Source organism: Paralichthys olivaceus, chromosome 7, assembly GCF_024713975.1.
Source record: "Paralichthys olivaceus isolate ysfri-2021 chromosome 7, ASM2471397v2, whole genome shotgun sequence".
NCBI classification, from domain to species: domain Eukaryota; kingdom Metazoa; phylum Chordata; class Actinopteri; order Pleuronectiformes; family Paralichthyidae; genus Paralichthys; species Paralichthys olivaceus.
The window spans coordinates 7,237,029-7,262,495 of record NC_091099.1 but is presented as its reverse complement, the minus strand read 5'-3'; the positions used below and the strand labels follow the sequence as shown (position 1 = coordinate 7,262,495).

Genomic DNA, 25,467 nt, shown 5'->3' with positions numbered 1-25,467 from the left:
ATTGATCAACTGACTGATGGATGTAATAAATATTTTTTTATTAGATTGCACAATCCAGTTTCTAGTGTTTACTGGATCGCACAATCCCTCCCCTGCTGGTTATAGTATTTTTGTTATATCACCACAGTATATTCCTTGTATGTGTAAAGCTGCTTGGCAAAAAAAAGAAACCTGATTCTGAATTTTGGGGGACAACATCGAGTAATCTCCCGCGACGCATAAACACAACACAGGACGTGAGAGGTCGTCGGGAGGTCACAGAACCGGAAGTGACGGAATTTTCCGCAACACCGCTGAAACCTGGCAACCTCGGCCAATCACAGTTCAACTTAGAATGACGTCTTTGCGAGTGCGACATCCCGCCTTGTTCAGAACCGCAGAAGTTTGTCTGTTACTCGGAAAATAAGTGAAAACCCACCGACATCAAACCCGAGGAGTGAGGTGAGCGACACGCTGGAGTTTAACCCGCCGGCCACGACGTGAAATTCAATTTCTCCGACAAGCTAACGTCCCCCAAAAAAAAGAAGACATTTGTAATTAGCTAACTAGCTTCAATGCTAATAGTTTTTTGCTAAATCACTCCCGGGCGGTGGACACGTTGATATACAGTGATTCTTTTTTAAACTGTTGAGTGTGTGTGTGTGTGTGTGTTTCTGACCGGCTGATGGCCACTGTGCTCCGCTGAAGGTCCGTGTGAGAGATGGGGAGAGAGAAGGAGGCTAAAGGAGACGGGAAGCCCAAACACAAGGCTGCGAAACTGAAGAGGCTGAGTGACCATGACAGTGCCGGGGCCGGTGGAGACACGCTCAGAGACAGGTGTGTGTGTGTGGCACCGTTTAGCCACCTCCATCAAGGTTTGATCAAGTTTAACCAACCAACATGTTACTTGAATGACTTCCTGTCATGACAGCACAGTTACAGCAGCAGTGATCAACACAGTACACATCCAAACTAGTCTTTCCACAGATTTAATCAGCATTTCCGGAGCCTTCGAAGGGGCCTGAGTGAGATTTATTCGAGGATAACTTTTGTTCTACCTCATTAAACGAGTTGTGACACCTCCCACTTGCTGTAGTTTTTCGTTTCCTCACAATACTTTTGTGTTACCTCGCAGCGCTCTCCTGTTCCCGTTGTGCAACATAGTCATTGCAACATAGGTGATTAAGGTGTCACCTTACATTTGTGTTGCGATCCTTTCCCTTTCCCATCGTGCAATATCATCATTTCATTATCGGCGCACACAAGTGTGCAGTCATCTGTATCCACACAGTTGCCAGAGTACACATACAGATACTGTTTCCAAATGAATGAGACAGAATCCTGTAGATCACTGCACTGTGTTCTTCTGGAGAGACCTCTGAAGCTGAGAATTTGTTTCAGGTTACTGTCACCAATTAATTAACCATTAACCATGGAGAACTTGAGTGGAAATGGGCTACATGTTAGAGTGTGAATACGTCAGCCGGATTGGGTTTGGACAAAAATGTTTGAATTTGAAGTTTGCTTCAGGTCAGTCATGTTGGCTGGGTGAATAAGGAAATAACCATGTGTTAGGGACAGGGAAACAAAAGTTCAGTTTACGTTAACTCGATTGGGCTCAGATCTGTTTCAGACACAAAAGAAAAACAGAATTGTGGGTTGAGGAGGGGCTGAGTGAATATTGTATCTTTTTACATTTCCTCCATAAAGTTAAGTGCTTATTTAGTTTGACGCACTCTTTGTAAGAAGCTGTCCAGTATAACTATTATGCCATCTCCCAGGACTCCTGCGACAATAGGCTGCTAGGGTTTTATGTAACAACATACCTGTTAATCAATGCTTTGACAATAATTCACACATTTAACCTGATAATGTTATTTACTACACGTTGAAATATTTATAGAGGCAGAGCATAGTCATTTTCTGTTCCAAGTTTAAAGTTCATTTGAGGGACCTGCATATAAGTGATTGTTTGAACGACTGCCACAATTTAATGAATCAACAATCTAATTCAAGGAACAAAAACATGTTTACGATGAACATAACAAATCAGACAACTTTTTGTACAGTTAACAGTGATGGATGTAGCCACAACCCCTAACTGAGACACTTAATCATCAACCTTGCATCATCTCTAGAAAAAGAAAGAATAAAAATGGGGTTAAACTATCTGACTTTGTTTACTAATGATGTCCTGAATTGTCCAGAAAATATGTCCTGCAGAGTAGGACCTTGATAAATTAATCTGGATTAAAAAAAAAAACTACCTATTGTGGTGATAAATCAGATAAGAGCAGAGAGCAATATGGCAGAAAATGTGTGAAACTGCAGGACAGACACAACAAAGGGTTACTTCTGCTGCGCTGGCTGTCGAGGAGGCCGGTGGCATCAAGTGCATGCATTAATTTCACTGAGTACAGTAGGTACTCAATCACCATATGAATAAATTAATTTACCTTGATATTTGATGCGTTTATTGCGGTGCATATGTGAAGAGACAAATGAATGCAGAGTGATCTGTCACTGGTTGTGTAATTGATGAGAGCAGAGAGATGAATAGACACCTGTGAGCACTGCTGGCAGCAGAGCAGGCAGCTCTCTGTGACAGCCCAGCCATGTGTTATTTCACTGCACACTGACTGAATTACTGATTAAGGATCAGCTTATCATCCTCTGCTGTAAGACTCATGGAATTAATTTCCCCCCAACATAGAAGTGCCTCCTGCCTTAACTGTTATATTTCCATAGTCAGATGTTCAAAATTTGGATTTCTAAAATTACTCAGGAATAATTGCAATACTCAATTTAATGATACATCAATCCCTGAAGTCTGGAAAGGTCAAATTGAACAGAAACATGTTCAAAGCTGTTGGGGGATCCTCAAGTACACTACTTGTCTGATTGGTGTCATTTTATAGCTCTGTCAAAGTAGAACGATGCTAACCAGGGAGAGGCAGGAATCTAACTCTAATCAGTTTAATATGCTCCTTCTTTAAGCCTGCACTTGAAAAGTGCAGCTCAGACTGTCTCTTAGGGGCCCTTTCAGTCAAGTCACAGTTATAGGGAAAATTTATTATTTCTTGCACTTTTACTATTTTCCCTGACTGCTCATGTGTTACAAATACTGCATCGTTAACAAGCCTTTTTCTCTTTCTTTCATTGTCGTCCCATTCCCATCTTCACAACCTGACGAGCAGCACAAAGCCAAATAAATCTGCAGAGAAAACCTATAATGGAAAGTCTAAGAAGGTGAATCACATTTTCTTCTCTTTGCTCTATATTGAATAGAAGTTATCTAATTTTTTGGGGACTGATGCCAATATTAGGGAGTATAAAAATCATCCCAATACTGATGTGTATATATATATATATTTAAAAAATTGGGCAATAATTAAGACATGCAATTGCACATTGGTAAACAAACACTGACACCGATATGTTTGTAAAGGGCTCACATCAGCTGCTATTATTGGCCAACCCATTTATTAGTCATGTGCTAATATCAAGCTTTTCATCTGGCTAAAATTTGACCTGCTGTCACATTTACGTCAATGGAAATTCAGTGTCATCTTCTTGGGTTTGTCATGGTCATGAGAGTCCATCCAGAACTCGTGCCCTCTCTGGAATCAGCATATCAGATACCAGGCTGAAATTTCCAGCCCCTGTCACCTACTAACCTCTGCTCACACTGACACAGCCCGAGTATGTGCAGCAGCTTGTTCTAGCAGGTGTCCGATTCCCACAGCACTGTTCACGTACATGCATTTCAATATCCAGGCTGTCGGAAGTAATTATTTTAGGGCAGTATTTTAATTACAATGTTTAAATGGTAACGCAATTCATCTGATAACTTTAATCCTTGTACTGCCTCCCACTCCACCGCACAGTGCTGCATGTATGGTTGCAACTAAGGATTGTTTTTATTAAAATTCATCTGAAAGGAAATTTTTTTACTGTAAGTCGATGAATATGAAGTTGAAAAATCGCCATGGTGACATCTGAGCAGTCCAAAAAAAATCAAAGGCGTGCACAAAGTGTAAAACAGCAAAATATCACATGGTAGAAGCTGGAAATGGTCAAGTAATTGTATTTTTGCTTGATAATTGATATTTGATTAGTATCTTGTTGATAGACTGATCAGTTATACTTAATTATGATCTCACCCTCTTTATCAATGAAACAATACATTATCCAGGTAAAGATTTAACTTCAGTGTATAAATCTACATGCAGACTCCTAGAAGACATGATATGACCTGCACACCTTTGTAGATAAGCTAGATGATGTGTTCCAATGCACAGTGTCGTCTGAATTTATGTTTTATTATGATTTAATGCATGTTCTCCCCTCAGGTCAAAACACCTAAGACAGAGACCCAGGAGTCAGCCAACAGTCTCAGGTAGGGATGAAGTCTTTATTTCAGTAGACTGAATGATATACTGACAAAATACTTCTGTTTTATTTTTCACAATTTTTACTCCTGTTTCTCTCGTCTTTCCTCTGAGACGATGGAAAATAATCCTTGTTTTTTGATGTTCATGGGCCATAGAGAAAAGCTGTTCCCATTTTATACTTTTAATTTTACTCTGCGCTGAAGACAAATATCTGTGGCTTGTCAGAAAAGTAATAAATGTAAATGCGTGGTTTGAGTAGTTGGATGCTCAGCGGGGCATAGCCAGGAAGGCAGACTTTGGCCGAAGGCGTGCTGAGTCAAATCTGTCTCACAGCGGTGTTTTTATGCAGTTGCTAATGGATTGTTTCCCAGATGCAGACTCAGCCCAGCCCAAAACAATGAGGGACATTTTAAAGGAGATATCTGTTGAAAAACTATTTTGTCAAATTCTGGCTTTTAATGTTTCCCTTCAGGGTTTTATTTCCCCTCAGAAAAGGCTCAGGTGGTGACTGTGATAGTTGAGTGGGTTTCATGCAGGGGAGAAAGTTAAGGCAGCAGAGTTAAGGAAGAAACATAAGGCTATTAGAACCACTGACTGTAAATGTCAATGGACGCAGTGACCCACCTTCCTTTGTAAAGCTTTTTATGGATTTTGCTCAGCAGTGCGGTCGGTATGTACCAAAATAACATGACCATTTTTACACATGCTTTTTTCTTATATATTCACATTGAGTAGTTGAGCTGAACAGCTGAAAAACATTTACAATGTGAAAATAAAAAAGAACACAGATTATGTTAGAAAATGTCTTTCATACATGAAATTTATTGTGGATATAAAAAAGGCTTTTGTAGTTTATCAACCGTGAAGGTTAAGAACATAGATGTGTCAGTCATTTTCTAAGGAATAAATGCGATCTTGACACTGACAGCTGAAGGCAGGCAGTTGAGTTTCTGCATTTACTTCATACATAAAAAAAAACCTCCATCTCTGACGGGAGATGATGCACACAGATTTATACAAAGGGAACTTGATGGAACCAGTTTAATAATTGTGTCTATATTTGGCCAATATTCTCCTGAATTTACTGAAAGAAACATACTCTGATATACAGTCTTCAAGTCTGAAAGTATTTGGACAGTTGCATGTTTTGTGTTTTCCTTGCTCTGTGGTGATAGGTACTGCATAAAAGTGTCAAGTCTCAAATGTCTCAAAAGTCTCATTCAAACTGAGTGTTCTGAAACACACAGGCAGAAACTGTCAAAATCCTTACACGAATAGTTTTGTGTTGTAAGGATGATGACTACATGAATGCTGTCATAAGAATTGGAGTATGAAATGACAGTGTGATTGGATTTTTGTGTAGTGTAAGTGCACTGACTGCAGATTCTCCTGTGAGGATTTGCTGGAAGAAGAAAGAATACTTGGCAGAAGGGTTTTGGGTAAAATGTCAATAAATGATGAACATGACGTAAAGGTCAGTTAGCGTTAAACAATAAATTATAATATTATTGAAATTGCAAAAGTGAAACATCCAAATCGCTGAAGCTGCAGTTTTATTATAAAGGTAAAATCTGTTACAACACACCATTATAAATGAAGCCTTGTGCTACAGAGATGCCTCGGCATGCAAATGATATTCTCCAGACTTCGGAAAAAATCTAATTTTTTAAGTGAATGAAAAATCACCATTCCTACTAATCTTGACTCCGCATGTGTGCGCGTGTGCGGTGATGGAGAGAGAAGAGCCAGGTCACTGAGAAGTGTAAAAACACTTGCAATAAATAAAAAAATCAATATCTGGCGGTCAGTGTAAATGTTGTAGTAGTGGCCACAAATAATTTAATGTATTGGAAACAATGAGAGGTGTAGAAACACTTTCAGTTCATTATGAAGCTGCAGTGGGTCAAGGCGGTCCTTCGGATGTGGCCCAGGATGCATTTGTGTTCCGTTCACACAGCTAAGAGTGGCCACGTGTTCCACACCACTCTCAAAACCGTCTTCAATGCATGTTCAGCATGATCATTAAGACCAAATTATGGCCTGTTTTTTTTTTTTTTGCCAGTTTACAGATGTGCGATTGTGTCAGTGTGACAAGAAGAGAGCGGAGTCAGGAGAGGCTGCAGCTTTACAATGAAATACTTCACTCATTTTAAATAAATAGAAAGATCAAGGTAGCGGTCACTGTGAATATTGTAGTAGGACACATAATTGTATGTGAAACACTGAGAAGCGTTAAAATATGTTTGGGTCATTGTAGCGGGTCAGAGGATGTCAGCTGAGTAGGTGGTCCTTTAGACATAGACCAGGTGCATTTGTATTCACACAGCTAAGAAATTCAGTTATGACACGTATTACCCCAGTAATAAGAAAAATAAACAGTTATGTGCTTTCCCCCAGTTCTCCCTTCACTGAATGTTATCTGAAGCAGAGAGGTCCATTGATATTTATTAGCAGCAGTGACTGTAATTTGTTGATTTCTTAATTAGGCCCATTTCCCCACCCACCACTTGCTCACTTTGCAGGGAAATCCAAGTTTTCAGAGGTAATTTATTTTTCTTTTCTAATTGCTATAATTATAGCATTATCATTAGTGTTTTGATAATTACTGTCATTATGTGTAATTTCTTGTGGTCAGCAACCTTTATTCCGCAGGACAGGCTAATTTAGTCCTTACACTTGAGCCAGCCTGTGGCAGGCAGCAGTGAAAGCTTCTGCCTCATTATTAGCATGTTAAGTCAGGGTGATTGAAAATTAATATTTCAAGTGAGATGTGAAAGACACAATAGAATAAAAAACATCAGTTAGGATCAAGGTCAAATAATATAATAAAATAATAATAATAAAAATCAATACAAATTTTAATTAAATTGAGATTAAAAACATTGCTTTCTTTGTGTGAACTGGATTTTAAGACGGGCGGGTAATTGAACTAAAGCCTCATCCAGTATAAAACTATAAATCTATGAGGCCACAAATCAGACTGACTTCAGATTGGAAAGAGATAAAAAAGAAACATTATTAGCTAGTGCTAAGATTATAACGTCATTAAAATTTGAATTCTGGATGCTGAGTCTTTTTTTGTGGTTCAGTGATTTGGTGAAAGAGGAGCCAGAGGAGGAGGACTTTACCGTGAAGAAGAAAGGGTTGAAAAGGAAAAGAATTAAAGACGAGCACGTGGACAGTCCTTTGCATCCTACTGCAAAAACTAAGTAAGTGTGACCTGGTATCTAAGCTGTGTATCAGCCTGAAATTAAACAAGTCTTTACATGTAGGCTTTTATTCATATTAGAGTTTGGTTAATATAGCTGCATTTTATAGGTGCTTTTTTTTTTCTTCTTCAAGAATTTGTGTAAGGAATTTCTATTCTCTCCATCTCTTGGTAACTTCAGCTCCAAGAAGAAAAAAAAGCAACCTGGGCTGGAAGACGAAAGTGGCGGAGAAGCTCAGAAAAAGAAGTCAAAGAAGAGGGCAGAAAAGGTAAACATGGGTTTTCTCTGTGGAGATCTGTCTCCATCAGTAATACTCCCACTATTTGAAGTTTTCTGGAGATTAGGTTCACAGTGGGAGCCTATTAAATTGACATTTAAGTGTCTCTTTCTGACACAGGCAGTAAAGAAGGAGGAAGGAGAGCACCCAGTCTCCCAAAAACCTAAGAAGACAAAGCAGGAGGTTAAGGAGGCAAAACTGCTGAAGATCAAAAAGAAAGAAGAGGAGGAGCAGAATCGCTGGAGATGGTTTTGAAATGCTTCTTTCTCATATTGTATATAACTGACACACACATCTTCTATATTTGTGAGGATACTCATTGACATTATATTTCCTTGCCCAAACCTTAACCCTCACAATAAAACCCCCCAACTAAAACCTAATTCTAACCTGAACATTAAATCCATGGACTGTGTATAAAGACTGTCACTTTTTAAAAATATGCTCACTCCGCAAGGTCTGGTGCTCACACACACACACACACACACACACACACACACACACACACACACACACACACACACACACACACACACACACACACACACACACACACACACACACACACACACCCCAACTACATGGAGACTGAAGTGGAGCAATTTTCTTTGATTCATCCTAATTGTTTCACCATGCTGCTCCCATCAGGTGGGAGGAAGAAAAATATGAACATGGGGTGAAATGGAAGTTCCTGGAACACAAAGGACCTTACTTCTCCCCTGAGTACCAGCCTCTACCTGATGACGTTCACTTTCTCTACAAAGGTCAGTCCAACATGGAGTGAGGACAATTGAGGGAGGTTGATCGAAACAGGGTTGAAACATTTTTTTCCACAAGCTATTTTTTCCACAAGCTATTTTTTCCACAGTAATTAAAAATAATTTGGTTCTGTTTAGATCTTTTTAAAGCACAAGTAAGCGAAAGTACTTCAAACACAGACGTATGTGTTTTTTTACATTATTTACTCTAAATTAATTGAAAGGCTTTTGATTAAAAATAGAAAATCTGAATCCTTTGAAAGAAGACACTGATTTCTCATTTCTAAATATCTGAAGTCAGTCATTCCATAGCTTAAGTGCCTTAAGAACATCTTCCCTTAAGTCTACTCTACAGGAATTTGAAGTCCTTTCTGACTTTGCTGTGCAGAATAGAAATCCTCTTTCCTCAGGACACTCAACTCTGAAAATCTTAACATCCACTGACGCAACACCAGCATGTTTGACATTCAAAGCCTGGGGTGTTTAAATTCCATAGCTTTCTCTCCAGTCACTCAGCCACATGCACATGACCCTGACCCAGAATATTAAGGAACTCTTGGAAAGGGAACAGGTGAATAATATTGGGGCAATACAGGACCTTCTTGGAGATGCTCTCAAATTGTGCTGGAATAATTTAGATTCTCAAATGTGAATCTTAGAAATGAAAACCAAACAGTGAAGCTCTGAGGAGGAGGAACCGTGGACGAAGTTGTGAATAAAAACAAAGAATTCTATGAAGGCCAGTGTGCAGGCACCACAACTCAGTCACACACACAAGACACGCACGAGCAGATCTTTAGGACACCAAAGGTGTATTGGGTCAAACACTGATTGATGACTATAATTGTTTTTGCTTTAATTAGTAGTCGAGGCACAACAGCGTCCTATGGGAAGTTGGTTTGATCTGTTAATTCCTGTTCGTGCTTGTTTGTAGCTTGCTTGTAGTCAAGGGGCTGAATGTAGATTTTTGTCCTTGTCTCTAAAACTGCCTCTATAAATTTGTGGATTAGTCTGACAGGATTGTGAAGTAGCTGAGGTGGATGTTTCTGCAAGCTGGAGTTTCATCACCCTCGAGGGTGTGAACATGAACTGTTGAGCCTGCTGGACAAGCTGCATTCTGTATTATTTTTATAGTTTTCATTCTGCCTCACTTCATATAACGTGAGATGGGTCAGTAATGATAATCTTAGTGATGTGCTTGTGTTTGTATTCGTACAGGTAAGCAGGTGAAGCTGAGCCTGGCCGCTGAGGAGGTGGCAATGTTCTTTGCCCAGATGCTGGACCATGAGTACACCACCAAAACAGTCTTCAGAGAGAACTTCTTTCAAGACTGGAGGAAGGTAAAGGCAAAAAGCCTCGTCTTAAATTCAATTTTAGAAATAAAAGGCCTTAAAAAGTATTAAATTGTCCTAAGTTTAGAAGGATCTGCTCTGCCAAGCCAAAGAAGAAGAATCATTCCGTTATACGCAACATCGTTAGTCTATCTCTGGTTAAGATTGTGCATTAGACTAATGCCATTCTAACCAACTGGCTAGCTAGTTGATGAACAAGTGGAAATTCAAATTTATTAATAGATGGCTTGAGAATGATGAGTAATTATGGTGGTTAGAGCCAGTGCCTGGAAGTGCTTATGATACAAACTGCTCTTTGTGTACAAATCAAACTTCAGTCAATGGGAATCAAGGCGGTGGAGTCTAACAGACATAAATGTGTTTATTTGGAACAAGTATATTTTCACTGTTTGTTGTGTCTATCACAAGTTTGTTCTCAAATTCCGCTTAATCGTTTTAAAAGTTTAATTTGTTAATAGCTGTAGACACCCTATACCAGTTTTGGAAGGACCTCAGCTCATCGAAAATGCTTTGTGACAAGTACGTAGGCAGAGCAGACACGACTGAAGAAGTGGTATTAGGAACATGTTTAAATGTTCTTCAATGAGCAAGTGAAGACAGTGTGCGGTTGTTTCTTCTTCAGTTTTGGAAGGAAAAAATAAACCCCCCAACTGCCTCTTACAGCTGATACCTGCATCTCAGAGGTTTATCCCTAGTGATGAAAATGAAATAAACAGAATTTGACGTCTCCGTAAAATTTCAAATAAATCATATTCCCATGCTGCACTAAAGTGTTCTCAGATTTCTTAATGTGAATCATTGGTTTTCCTCCTGCAACATTTCCCTTGATGCTGCCACAGCGCTGATGATTGCAAGCTTTGTCTGCCATGGATAATTTGCTGTATACATGAATAAGTTGTCGTAGCTTAAACTTCATTGTATCAATTGTGTTTACGCTGCTGTTACTTCAGTTTAATAATGCTTACGTTGCCATAAAAAGTACAACATATAAACTGTGTCAGCTTCTGAAAATGTCAGCTTCAGAAACTTTCTCTTGAGAACATCCAATTACAGTACAAGTTGTCTGTAGTTAGAGCTTCGTGTTAGAATACGTGTGTTTATGTGTGTGTATGTGTGTGTGTGCGTTACAGGGTGTCAGGTTGTCCTCTGTGTAGAGAAAACACAAGTGCCAAGCCCCAAGGCATATCATGCAGAATTAATTTTGCGCTGCTTAGTGCTCAATGCACTTGAAAATACGATTTGTGTGAAGGCATTGATATGCTAATCCATACAAGTAGCTCCCCTGCATATGAACAAATCCAATTAAAGTGTTTTATTATAGCCGGAAAAAAACTCTCCTCGCTCCACTGCCCTCAGTGCCCGCCCACTGTCGGGTGTCAGTCATGCTTAGACACGCAGACTGACTGCGTGTCCACACTGTCAGAGTGTGTCTGCAGAGGGGTGTGTGGATGTGGATGTACATGTGTGTTTATGTAGAGGAGTGTTTTTACATCTCATCTCCTGTGACCCTACACAACAAAACTTCAAGAGGGGGTCTGCTCTGAAAAACCTGAAAGATGAGTCATTACCTTGATCCTAAATGTTCAGGATTAATTTGTCAATTTAAGTCTTCCTTATATTACGATCTATGTTTTTAAGTGATAAATATTGTTGATCTTTTTAATAGCACTGCTGTGGTGGGTGTAAAAGTCAGCCTGTAGTTCCTGCTGCAGCACCTTTCTGGCCCAACAGCAGCAGGCCATATTAAAAGCTTTCATGTTGTCATTACGTTTTAAAACCAGACGATTCTGAGTGGAATCATTTAGTCTTCACTGAGACACTCTGTCTGTTTGCCGTGTTAGTGACCTCATCAATAGAATGACCCTTTGTGCAGCAACTTTAGAAAGTTGACAGTTAAAGTTGAAACTCAGCTGCTGCAGTGTCGACACTGTTGGTGTAGCTGGTACAGAGAGGAAATGGTCTATACTCTGGCCTTTCATAACGACACCACTTTCCTTGTCCTCTGCGCCTCCATAAAGATGAGTAATTAAATTAAAGGTCACTGATCTGTTCTGATCATGCTTGTCGTATTTGGTCTTTATGATACATTATTGTTGTAATGCGTTATTTGAACAGACAAAGGTTCTGCACACTCGATTAATAGCTCCCGGTAAATTTAATAATGCAATGTTGTGTGCAGACCTTTTATCTGCTTCCTCCTCAAGTGAAAGGATTAGTATTAAAGATGTGTGCAGAGGTTTTGAGTTAAAAAACTCAGTTTCTAATAAAAGTCGCGGTATTGTTTTAATCATATTATTTAGACCAGTGTGTTTTTTTTTTCCAAATTTGTTGTTCTGTAAATTTAAATTAATAAAAAATGCTTTTTGTCTTGCAAATGTTTTAAAAAATGAGCATTTTGAACAATTTCTTCATCAAAAGAAAGTGTATAACAAGTGAAGTTACAGGAGATATATATCATATTAATGTGTATATGTATTATTTTCAACTCTGATACATGTCTTTCTAGAAACATTGATTCCTGGAATATTAAGGTTGCGGCGTATGATTATTTTGGTTATAGATTAATCTGTGATGATTTGTAGAATATGATTGAAATGTCAATTAGTAATAATTGCCCATCATTTTCCCAGAAGCATTTTTGTCTGTGCTTGATTAATGATTTAAATGATGAGACAACACTTAAGTGTAAGACACTTTGCACGTGTGTAGGAGATGACCCATGAGGAGAGATTACTGATTCAGGATCTTGACAAATGTGACTTTGGAGAGATGCACGCGATGCACAAAGCCAAGGTGGAGGCCAGGAAAAACATGAGCAAGGAGGAGAAACTGGTAAGACTCTAGCTTTTTTCCTTCTGCACGTGTGCTTAATGTTGCTTTCAAATCTTCCTGTTACCGTCTCAGCAAAGTTGGCGTAGATAACTGAGGTTCTGTGTATTTCTTCTGCTCGATATCTTAAGGATTTGAAAAAAGCCAATCAGAAGATAGTGGATGAGTATGGCTTCTGTCTGCTGGACCACCACAAAGAGCGTATCGGCAACTTTAAGATTGAGCCTCCAGGGCTGTTCAGGGGCAGAGGCGAACACCCAAAACAGGGCATGCTGAAGAAAAGGATCCAGCCAGAGAACGTCATCATCAACTGCAGCGAGTAAGAGTGGGACTGTGACAAGATTTATTCACTCACTTCAAGAAAATAAACCAAGACCTCAGTGCACAAAGTGTTTTAAAGTTTGGATTCACAGAGAAACCACTTCTATCTTTTCTAAAAAGTACATTACCATCTTTCTTGGAAGGCAACAAAGCGTAGCCATTTTGACAGCTGCACAGATTATGGTAATACACTGCAACACAGAATGTCTAACCAGTAGAATATGATTTGTATCGCTCAAGAATTATAGTTATGCATGACTTATTCACTCAGTGGCCTTGTGTGCAGAATGAAAAAGTTTCTTGTACTCATGTGTTCCTTCACAGTGATTGAAATTACATTTGCTGTATCTATATCAGGTACTGGTGTCACACATTTATGTTCAGCAGGTTTTATCCAGGTCAAGTGCTCCACTGCTGCAACTGCTTATGTGCATTGTTTTTTTTCCTTCCAACAGAGGGTGTGTCCCGGTGCCCCCTGTTGGTCACCGCTGGAAAGAAGTTAGACATGACAACACTGTGACGTGGCTGGCCGGCTGGACTGAGAACATCCAGAATGCCAATAAATACGTCATGCTCAACGCCAACTCAAAACTCAAGGTAAGCCGTGAGTCTGATGCAAACAGGGAACTTCCTCCTACTAAAGAAGACACAGGGATACTAGGCTTTAAATGTGTTTAGGTAGGTCTCCATTTTGTCGTCTTGGCTGTGGTAAAGACTGGATATCTGCTGTCTCTGCCTAAAGTATACAGGATAACATGGCATATCGGGATTATCCTCTGCTAGGCTACTTCACCCTACCCTTGATTATGAGAAGTTATAAGTCATAAATTTCATTCAATATTGTATAAAATATTGTACTTGTTGAAACTTGCAGAACCCCAGCAGAAAGGACATTTCTTTGCAGAGGAAACAGATTTGCTTGGATGTTTTTGTTGCTTAACTATTAAAACTCCATAATGGTGGCTGTGTGTGAGTGTAAATCAAATCCCCTGTGGGTTATCTGTGTTATTCTCTCCCATTTGCATTCTTGCTCTCCTCTCCCTCATCTTTCATGTGTAAAGGTTAAGTTATTCCACTTAGTCTCTGTGACAATATGCATGTGTGACTGATGATGGGTTTAATTGTTTTCTTGGTCTCAATATAATAACCAACAGAAGAGAGAGAATTTTCTCATTAGAGTTGTATGCTTTTATATTTTATGTTGTGCGAGTTAACAGTCTGCACTTATGTCATGATTACCATCGGGAAAAAACAATCTTATATGACACCTTTCAAGGAAAATCACATCATGTTGTTGTTTTGTTTCTTAAGTTCTTGGTTTTCAGAGAAAGCTCACTTTCACTTCTTATTTCTGCTCTCACTTCTTGTCATGCTGTCAATGCAGGGAGAGAAGGACTGGGAGAAATACGAGGTCGCCAGGAAACTGAAGACATGTGTGGACGATATCCGTAAGCAATACCTCCTGGATCTGAAGTCTAAAGAGATGCGCACTCGCCAGAGAGCTGTGGCCCTCTACTTCATAGACAAGGTCTGGTTCTGTGATGTCGCAAGGAAAACTGAAGTTTAATGTTTACACAGAGAGAGAAACCTTTGTCAGTGTCAGATTCTCCTTAATGCTCAGGTCTAATACCGAGGGCCATGTGGACGTACTGGAAATCAATGCAATGTGTCTTGATTGCCTCTTCTCTTTTCTCTCATAGCGAGATGGAAGATCTTTTACAAGAAAAAAATTGATTATATGTAGCCATTTTCTTCCCCAAGCTAATCCCAGTCTGCACTGAGTGAAAAGACAGATTGAGTGTGTGATTGCTTTTGGCTTGTGCCAAAGACCATTTCAATTCAGATTCAGCTTTGTTGTGTTTATTATGGACTTTAATTCTACTTAATGTCACTGAGTATTTGTGTTTGTAAATACATTTAATTGTCACCTGATTTTTCATGTGTGCTCTGTGAATGAAAGAGATGGTGGTAAGAGAGCTCGATGTTTGTGTGTGTTGGCTTTGATGTGTGTTTATCTTTGCATCTTCTGCACCAAACAAGCTGGCACTGAGAGCTGGTAATGAGAAGGAGGAGGGTGAGACGGCAGACACGGTGGGCTGCTGCTCGCTCCGTCTCGAGCACATCACCCTGCACGAGAAACTGGACGGCAGCGATTGTGTGGTGGAGTTCGACTTCCTGGGTAAAGACTGCATTCGCTACTACAACAAAGTCCCTGTCATCAACAAGGTAAAGGAACAAAGACGCACTAAGTGATTAACACCTCCGGCCCTGCCTTCATCCTCTCCACCTTTCATTTGTTGTTTGGATCTGAAATGTAATTTTGTAAATATTTTTATGCTACTTAATGTAGTTCATAAAACACTCCATTGGAAAAAACATCACCAAAACACTCCAAAATAAGGGCTGTTCATTGAGATACAAAACACCCAACATATTTCATTATTATAATCTAGGTGTTGCCCTTTGAGTTTTGGCAGAAGTCCCTGCAGAGAAGGTCACATGCCTGCATTTTGACACACGCACAGAGCCTGACGCAGAGGAGGAACTGAGAAATGTCCTCGAGTCACAGTTGTAGATTGGATTCCTGTGGCTATGCTGGTTTAATTTGTCCGTTAGAACTGCTGAACTCTGCTCTTGGATTACATCTTCATGAGGGAGAATTTTTATCCTTTCAAATGAGGTAACCTGAAGCTGGTTATTGCATCCAAGCAAGTAAACTGGTCACGCTTCTAATCTCAGTAGAGCACATACCTCGATCAAGGCCCTATAGTCCACTTACATTCAGTCCAGCTGCACCAAATTACACACACTCATAAATATCAGGCCCCTAAATGTGCCTGAATTTTTACATCAAGATCCATGAATTATTTCCATGTATCATTATTGAGAATACATTTCTGGATCTGTCCAAACATTTTATGGATTCTTACTTGACCCATACCCCTCCATCCTCCTCACGGTAATCCATCCAGTAGTTTTTATGTAATGCTTCTTGCTATGACAGACAAACAAACACAGATGAAAACATAACCTCTTAACATAAGGTAATGATGTGTTTTAAGATTAAATGATGTAGCCTAAACACCAGTTATATGGGCTTGTCCGATTAGTGACTAAAGCTGTAGGGTCCCTTGTTTAGGTTGGGGTTAGGTTAAGGTCAGAGTTTTGGGCTAAGGGTTTTTCAAGTAGCGGTTATGGTTGCAGTCAGTTCTCAGGAAATGAATTATGAAGGGTTTGTAATGTTCCCTAAAGTGGCCTATGACAAAGTGTGTGTGTGTGTGTGTGTGTGTGTGTGTGTGTGTGTGTGTGTGTGTGTGTGTGTGTGTGTGTGTGTGTGTGTGTGTGTGTGTGTGTGTGTGTGTGTGTGTGTGTGTACTGTGGGAGCATGCATATGTAAATTTTCAACCCCTCCTCTGGTGTCGGCCCGGCTATCTTCTGCTCCAGAGATGGAAAAAGAAATGTTAGCACCTGACAGCCAAAGTGTTTTGTTTCTTGGCAGAACATATAATTATGCATATGTGCATTCAAAAGCAACATATTAGTTAGTATTAATTAGTCACTCGCATATTTTAGCATCAGAAATTCCCAGGGAAATCAGTTGGATTGCAGCTAAATGTCACTCGGTATAAAATGGAAGGATAGCGGGAAGACATTTTCATTTTTAACCTCTGGTGGGGGTTAAAAATATCTAATGATACTTGGGGTTATAAATATTTGATGTATAAGATAATAAGCGATCAATATGTGTTTTCTTTGCCTTTTGCACACGGGAATTCTTCATGAAGTGACTCATTACCACCTTAGTGAATCTTACATCAGAATGACGCTGAATGACTTTATCAAACAGCCCGACTGTGGGGACACCTGCAGCTGCATAAATGTTTTCTGTTGAGTACTTTAAGCCTGTTAAATATTTATATATCTATCTGTTTTAAATTATTGTTTCCATCTCAGCAAATACACACACACACACACTCACTCACTCACTCACTCACTCACTCACTCACTAGACCAATTAGGAAAGTTCCCTTTGGTGTCTCTGCTTCTCTAGCTTCTAGACACTGATTTATTTATTTTTGTTGTCCACTTGCATGTTTCTTTTTTTTATATTTTCAGTTGATTTGCTGGGGGGGGGGGGGGTTGCCACACAAACCAACAAGTGAAATATGTCAGTCTGGTTTATAAAGCAACACATCTGTTGCTTTTAATTGGTGTCTGGCACATTTCACTGGTTTATTTGGGGACTGGTGCATCTGTGGAGTTGCTGGAAATGTCAGATATAATTGTGTCAATTTTACTCAGGCTCCAAACACATGCACACTGAAGACCTTATATGTAAAGTGAATTATAATGTGTATTTACTGTGTAATTTCAACATTTATATTTTATATTTAAATCAAAGTAGCTTTTAAAAAACCACTGCCACATTCCACCTCTCCTGTTGAATTTATTGATGTTGAAGGTAATTTAATCTCCAATGTTTTGCTCCCAACTTATTCAAATTGCCCTAGTCAGCCCTGTAATGTTGACAGTGTTGCATGAATGTCCTTACCAGAGTTTGTGATGGATGACAGGACAGCTCCCTAAGGGAAGGCAAATCATCTGGATTGCCCCCTGGTGGCTTGCTGCAGTATAGGTCCTCCTCCATGTCAGTGGATGGGACATGGGCCAAACTAAAATGTCTTTAGTTTAATAGTTTTGTCCTTTTTTGGTAGTTCTTGTCACACTGATGTATGTTCATTGTTAAATTTACCGATAGGTTCGGTTTTTATTAGTTATTTGATGCGAATGGGGTGAAACGTCATGATTGACAGCTGAGTATGACTTGCAGTTGTTTGAGTGGGACCACGACACGGCGGCTTCACGTCAGAATTACTACCGCACAGACTTCAAATGACATAAAAAGCACAAGATGGCGGCACCTGTATAGGGATATTTAGCTAAATATTTGTACAACAGGAGGAAGTATGTCACATATTTATATAGTCAATGATCCAGATTTACTCAGTTTATGTAGACCTCAAGTGAAACAAACAATTATAAATATTAGTGTTACATACTAGAATTTTTGTTTTTAATCTGTGTGTATGGTTTCAGGTTTTTAAGAACCTTAAACTCTTCATGGAGAACAAAAAACCTGGAGATGCACTCTTCGACAGACTTGGTGTAAGTATTTCTTTAAATGTTTTGCATGTTTTATACCCACCCCACGTTAAAGATTTATTTTTTGGTAAAAACATTGCCAAGCTAAGACTCTACATCTTGGTATTAAGAAAGCAAGTGTTCAAAGAAAATGTTCAGGTATCAACTGCTCACAAATAAAGAGTAACTGATTTTTATTCTTGGGGATTGTGAAAAAGTGTGAGAAACCCCCTGAGGTGAGTAATATTTGAAGAAGGGACTGAAAGTGAAATAGAGTTACATTTTTTATATTTTCTGGGGACAGAAGGGTATGGTAAAGGAAGAGCAGGGACTAAATTGTAAGGTGTAAGAGATGAGATTGAATAAGGATGAACCATTGGTGTGGAGAGATGAAAGGGGTAACGTGAGGAAATGGGAGGTGAGGAGAAGAGGAAGAATATTGGAAGCGAGGAGAGTGAAAGCAGAAAAGGAGTTTCAAAAGAGAGACAGGATGGACTCTGGCAGATAAAAATGAAACTGTGCTCGTGAAAATTGAGAGTGAACATGGTGGGCAGATGAATTTCTACACACAAAAAAAAAATCTGCCGTCCTTTCAACCTCTTCATTTAGCTGCAGGCAGCAGGGCCACAGAGAAGTGAGGTGACTCCTCCACAAGAAGCCGTTGGGATTCTCAGGCTGCTTGTCATGATAAAACAGAAAATCAACAACATTATTTGAATCTGTACGTCATGTTGTCCTCGGGGAAACATATTCAGTATCAATCAATACACAGGTTAGTCACAGTGGAAACCAGGCGACAGCAGCTTGTGACCTTGAGTGTTTCGTGAAACACTCAAAGAGGTTGTAGGTGTGAATGTATGCAACAGATTATGGCCAAATCAGAAGAGAAGTGTTTAAGGAAATGGAGGGAGGAAGATATGCTGATAAGAAAGCACAAGGAAGGCATGAGAGGCAGCTGTATTATAAAGACTGACAGGCGGGAAAATGAAGACCCCAGACCGGACAGGAGTGAGAGGGTGAGATGAAGAGAAGGAGCAATTGCAGGGAGGGAGTGTGGTGCTTCTGCTCTCTGCCCTCTAGTGTGTCGGGAAATGTCAGGGTATGTTGGAGGTGGAATGGTAATGGCTGCTGTGGGCAGGCCTGATTGACACCCGGAAAGGCCAGGCCACAGAGAGAGACAGAGTGGAGGTGTGTGTGTGTGTGTGTGTGTGTGTGTGTGTGTGTGTGTGTGTGTGTGTGTGTGTGTGTGTGTGTGTGTGTGTGTGTGTGTGTGTGTGTGTGTGTGTGTGTGTGTGTGTGTGTGTGTGTGTGTGTGTGTGTGTGCGTGCGTGCGTGCGTGTGTGCGTGTGTAAATGACAGCTGGTGCAGGTTAGGAAGGAGAAGGTGGACGACGGCTGGGAAAAGGTAGGAGGTGGAAAGATGGAGGGAAGGGGAAATGTCCAGAAGTGACAGTCAGGCAGGTGGTGTACGTTGGAGGTGAGGAGGAAGATGGACAGAATGGAACTGTAGAGTGTGCTGATTTCCTCAGCTGGTTTTTCAGAGGAAAGTGAAAAATTGAATACTTGGACTGAAAGGTAAATGAAAAACGTGAAGGGAGGTAAAGAGCTAAGTGACTCTAAGCCATGTTCCATTAACAGCCTCCCTGATGTTTGGACCTTAAGAAACTTGGCTGCTGAGCTTGGTGTTAATTGTTCCAGTGCTGCTCACATGAAGTTGTATGTCCAGTTTAGAAAGAGGTGACTGAGGTGGCCACATTCTATCTATAATACGTTTGTATATACTGTTATCTTCAAATTGCTTTTAAATAGTTTCCTATTGTTTGTCTTAATTTTTAATGTGTAAAGCACCAGGTAACTTTGTTTTGAAAGGTGCTATATAACTAAAATGTATTATTGTTTATTATAACGATGTGATGGTGCTCCAACCTGTGCAAAATGGGGGATTTAAGTCACTGATTCTCATTGTAGATGCTCAAACTAATCTGTAAGTGTCTGCAAAGTTGTTTTAAATGGTGCAAATAGAAAAGTCCTAATGCTGGGTCAAGTTTGGATATCCTCAAGAGTACATTTTGAATATTAGAAGAAAGATTGCAATTCATGATTATGATATTAACTAGTATGCTTTGGGCATGCTAGAAATTGGGAGAATGCTCGTTGCTAGTTTCATAAAATTCAAAGCTCTTCGGAAGTAGTCCCTCAAGCTGTGGATATGCTTGGAGGATTGGTCATTTCGTGCACCAACTGTGAGGTTGGCACGCTGCTTCTTCCTTTCATACTCCAGCTTGAGGCGAGGTGACATGGTGCATTCTTTTAAATGTTAAATGTCACCACGAGAAAAGCACAACCACAACACCAGAAAAGGCAAAGTTGAGTCAGCAGAAAATTGTGGGACAAGGGGGTTTCAGACAGTAATTGATTATCCAACAAGCACTTGGTTGTTGTTGTGTCATCTTCATCGGCATTGTTAGACAAGGAATTAAATAAGTCAGAGTATAATGGTGTTCATTTAAAAACCTAAACAAAGCTAGTGTCTGCTGCCTACAATGTGTGTCAGGTTCTTTTTCCACCGTTTATCAGAACATGATGGAAACTGATGCTGATCATCACAAGTGGTGGTATTACCACAAAATGGCTACCAGTATTTAAAGAGTGGAGCATTGTGCATTTTAGATAAGGCAATATAGATGACAAACCCACATTTGTGCACACAACACACCATGCCAAGGGAGTTGGTGTGCAGGAGCTCTCACACCTGCCCCTCACACTTGCGGAGACCTTCATTAGCATTTCAGGGGCAGAGTTAGGTTGCTCATTAGCAAGTCAGGCACAACAGCAAATTGGTGTGCCTGCGTGCTCTCTAGTACAACCGTGCACACGTACATACATGCATGAAAACCCATCTTCATCCTGTTTTTAATAGGCTCCTGCGGCGACATGCACAGACTCATGCTGTCTTTGGCCCCAGTCGGCCGCGTGCTGACCGAACGCTGATTAAACCAACCACATCATTATTGTAATCTTCACCGGAAGTATTTTCTCCTTCTATCAGAGGTGTGAACTCATCTGTGGGCCCCCCCCCCCCCCCCCCCCCTACATTTGTCTCCTTTCATCTATGTTTAGAAATCTGCCTCCCAACTCCTCCATGTGTTTGCGCCTCATATCAGGACTTGTACAGTGAGCGTAGATGTTTGTTTTGTTGTGTGCCCTTACAGACTTAACTCCATTTCATCTTTTTGCTGTTCTGGTGAAGTTGCAGCCATTTGACAGGAGATAATGGCCATCAAACCATTAGCTGTGGCAGCTTCAACTTGAAATGTCAGGGGGGGTAGTAGCACTGTGATCTTTTTTAATCTTCCTGCTCTAATGGATGATGATAATGAAGGTTGAGATGGTATATTATGTGTTTTATTTGTTAGGGTATATTACAGGTGCTTTAAACAGACGTCTTACAATACCACAGTGCCACCTAGTGGGCGAGGACACGTCTTGATTGTGGCTCTGTTGTTGTTTGACACTGTTCTATACCACACCAGTGAGCATGATCTGTGTTTTCTCCTCATTGCAGACAGGCCTGATGAACAAGCATCTCAGTTCCCTGATGCCGGGTCTGACTGCGAAGGTCTTCAGGACGTATAACGCCTCCATCACCCTGCAGCAGCAGCTCAAAGAGCTCACAAACAGTAATTCACACATTCACTACACTATAAAGCAGGCCAACCTTTAATACATGGCTCTCACTCAAGCTTATAAAGCACCTGCTCATATTCAGCTGCAAGATGGATACCAACACCTTAAAGTAACACTACAAAAATGTTTTAGCTTGAAACAGCAGCTTCAATGTTTTGATGGTTCACTGACTTGGAATAGGGAGAATGTTTCCCTTTTCATTCCCACTCCTCACCTTGAACGTCTGTTATGGCTCTTTGGTGAGCAGGTCCCTCCTGTGAGGAGTGTGGAACAGTCACAGTTTCAATTGTCAGAATTGGGTCCAGCAAGTTGAAGAGATACTGAACTGTAGATCAGTTGAAGTCATCAAAAACCAGCGTTTATCTCCAATACTTTTGTAAATACCAAGAATGCAAACATTTATTGGTGTATTAGTTACAGCAGTGGCTCTGCTGGGCCAGGAAGCCAGGGATCATGGGTAATATCCACTGTTCAGTTATGTTTCATTCATAGAATTTGTCCCATTGTGTGGCTGCAGAGGGCGCTGTTGTTCAGTAAATGTTACACGATGTTGCTTTAAACACAGTCATGCTTTATTCATCTGGCTCTTTTGATTGTCTCATTGCCTGTCTCCATGTGTCAGGGAGTCAAGATAAAAAAGAACACTCAACACTTCTGCCTTTTTGTTATTTTTAGCTTGTTTGATTTGAGATACCCTGTCAGTTAGCTGTTCCAGCCAAGGCAGAGGAACGTTATCACTGTACTCAGCATGGTGCGTCTCTGCTTCACTCTTATCAGGCTCCCATGGGCTGACTCTGCACAGTCTCTCATTCAGAGATGGAAGTGTCACACTCGCTTCTCATTTCTGGATTGCCACTGAGAGCCAATCTGAAGTCTGACGTGAAGTTGTAGTGTGTGTGTTGTTTGAACCCCAGGAAGAAAAGACATAGCTATTGGAGATCTGAATGAATGTAATTATATGGTAGCAACCTGTAATTGTTTGTGCGCAGTAACAACATGAGGGATGCCAGCATGATTTTATATTTTAAACTTGCATGATTGCGGCATAGATGCATGTTCTCAGTTTGACTTATTTGCCTGAAGACAAATTACCATTCTGTCGTCCTCCAAAGAGTCTGACAATGAGGCAGAGAAACTGCTGTCCTATAACAGAGCTAACAGAGCAGTTGCTATTCTCTGTAACCACCAGCGGGCACCGCCAAAGACTTTTGATCAGTCTATGGCAAACCTACAGGCCAAGGTAAGAGCAACTGGACTTTGTTTGTTAGACAGTTATTTCTTTAACAGGAACAATTATAATTTATGTGTTTTTGTAACCATTACTGCCTAATAAATTATACCTGGAGGCTGACAGTAATATATATGTATAAAAACGTCAATACCCTGATGTGCTCCACCCAGATTGATGATAGAAAGGAGAAGCTGGCCCTGGCTAAGACAGAGCTAAAACAGGCCAAGAAGGAGGCCAAGACTAAAGGCAGCTCAGACCCAAAGCTGCAGGTGTAAGTATTGCAGTAGTGGAGAATCGTTTTTTAAATTGTCAAGCTGTGGAGATTAAAACTAACTTAGAATTGAAACCCTGCTACACACAGTTACACCATCTTTAGAAAAGTACCCTGGCAGCTTGCGTAACTGCTTCAGTGTGAATAATGAGCTGCAGTTTAGCCACAGGAAATACAAGATCTTGAAATCTAGCCTTTCTCTTAAGGCACAGCTTCTCTGCTTTTTATTATTTTGGCGTTTTGTGCCCAGAGTAAAAAGGCAATTACCAACACTGTTGGTTGTACATTACAGTGCAGTATGGCTTTCACATTATGCATAGAAAATGAACTTGTAGCTCCACTGGATGTCGATGTGATTTTATCAGTGAAACACATGTAAATCATTTGTGACAGCAAAAAGGATATTTATGAAGAAACTTAATTTAAGCCACTACTCTAAACTACCTGGCGTTGAATGACACTGTTTCACATCCTCGTCATATCTTTAATTACTTGAACTGTTTACATGTTTTCTTCCGGTGAGTGTAGTGGTGTTGTGCAGGGTGCAGTTATTTACAAAAAGATCCTCACTCGAGCGAGACTGCATACTGATGAAACAGTCCCTTTTACCCTTTGCTTGCCCAGATCATGTAAACAATCCATAATAGAGGACTCCTTAAAATCAGTAGTACCATTTCTGACAAGTTTAACTGTGTGATTCCGTTGTGCTCTTTTTGGGACTTATTTTCTAATAGTCTGGTGGAACGGAAGAAGGTAGCGGTGCGGCGCTGTGAAGAGCAACTGCTGAAGATGGAGGTCCAGGCAACTGATAAAGAGGAGAACAAACAGATTGCACTGGGTACCTCCAAGCTCAACTATCTGGACCCACGCATTAGTGTGGCTTGGTGAGTGAATACAGATCAGGTTTTGGTTAAAACACTTCTTGTCAGATTTGCTGCCCAAATTCTAACTTGCTCAGGTTGGTTGAGCTCAGTGGAACGGGTCAGAAAGTATTAACGCACCTACTGATGAATCAGTCAGAAGAAAACTGTGTTACAAAGAGCCACACTGCACATTACAATGTATAACAGTTCAATCAGAGACAAATGAACGTTTTTTCACATCAACAGATGATTCCTGTGATATTATTTTAGAGATAACATTTTTTGGGGGAGTTCAAGCACTTGTCTTCTCTGATATTGCTTCCATTTTGTTTGCCTGTATTCCAGCTGCAGATTGTTAAAAGGAAAGATTTCACAACCTATTAGAACCGTAACTGTTTTGTTGTTAAATGTTTACTTGACAGTTTATATTTGACAGTGTTGTTTTCTGTTGTAGGAGTCGGAACATGGAGGTACCTGTAGAAAAAATATATAATAAGAACCTTAGGGACAAGTTTGCCTGGGCCATGGACATGACAGAGCTCGACTTTGTATTCTAACTTCAAACTTATAAAACGTTCTCATAAGCCGACACTGTGATGCAATTAAGGAACCACTTTATAGAACATACAGTACTTTAATGTTGCATTAGAACGTTCAAAGACTGCTGATGTTGAACTCAAGCTCCATCCTTGTGACAAATTTTGTTTACTGCTGTCAATTCCTCGTTAATTATGCACTTCACTTTGAAAAATGTTGGTTAGTTTTAAGTTTGTACATTTTGTTTGTATTCGTTTGAATAAAGGTTCCTGTTATGCAGTGACAGTGTATTTACAGTTTGTCAAAAATTAACCTTTGTGTGAAAATGATAAATATCTCTAATTCCATCTGTGATAAATGTGACATAAGAACATTTTAAACGATATAGAAGATAAATTCCCTGTTGATCAGCTCAGCAGACCTTAAAGTCTAATACTAAAATGTCATTTCAATGCATCATAAACAATATAGAGCAAAAAAAAAAAAAACATGCAACAAAGTCATTCCAGATAATTTGCTTCTTAAAATACAGCTTGAAAAATTAACTGAAAAACATTGAGCACCTCAGAGTTAATTATTTTTAAAAAATGACTCAGCACCTGGCCAAATATTATGTAA

At 40.0% G+C, this 25,467-nt stretch overlaps 1 protein-coding gene across 1 annotated transcript; it reads left to right on the top strand.

The window, feature by feature from the left end:
• Positions 1-282: 282 nt before the first annotated feature.
• LOC109624522 (DNA topoisomerase I, mitochondrial) lies at positions 283-25,129 on the top strand. The gene is made up of 20 exons (XM_020079260.2): positions 283-441; positions 688-816; positions 3,177-3,228; positions 4,332-4,378; positions 7,463-7,582; positions 7,763-7,850; positions 7,980-8,107; positions 8,508-8,623; positions 9,836-9,957; positions 12,679-12,801; positions 12,930-13,117; positions 13,575-13,716; positions 14,504-14,647; positions 15,160-15,345; positions 18,217-18,285; positions 21,826-21,940; positions 23,060-23,187; positions 23,349-23,449; positions 24,184-24,333; positions 24,767-25,129. Exons 2-20 carry the CDS (start codon positions 701-703, stop codon positions 24,867-24,869), a joined length of 2,238 nt encoding a protein of 745 aa, XP_019934819.2. The 5' UTR covers positions 283-441; positions 688-700; the 3' UTR covers positions 24,870-25,129.
• Positions 25,130-25,467: the final 338 nt, after the last annotated feature.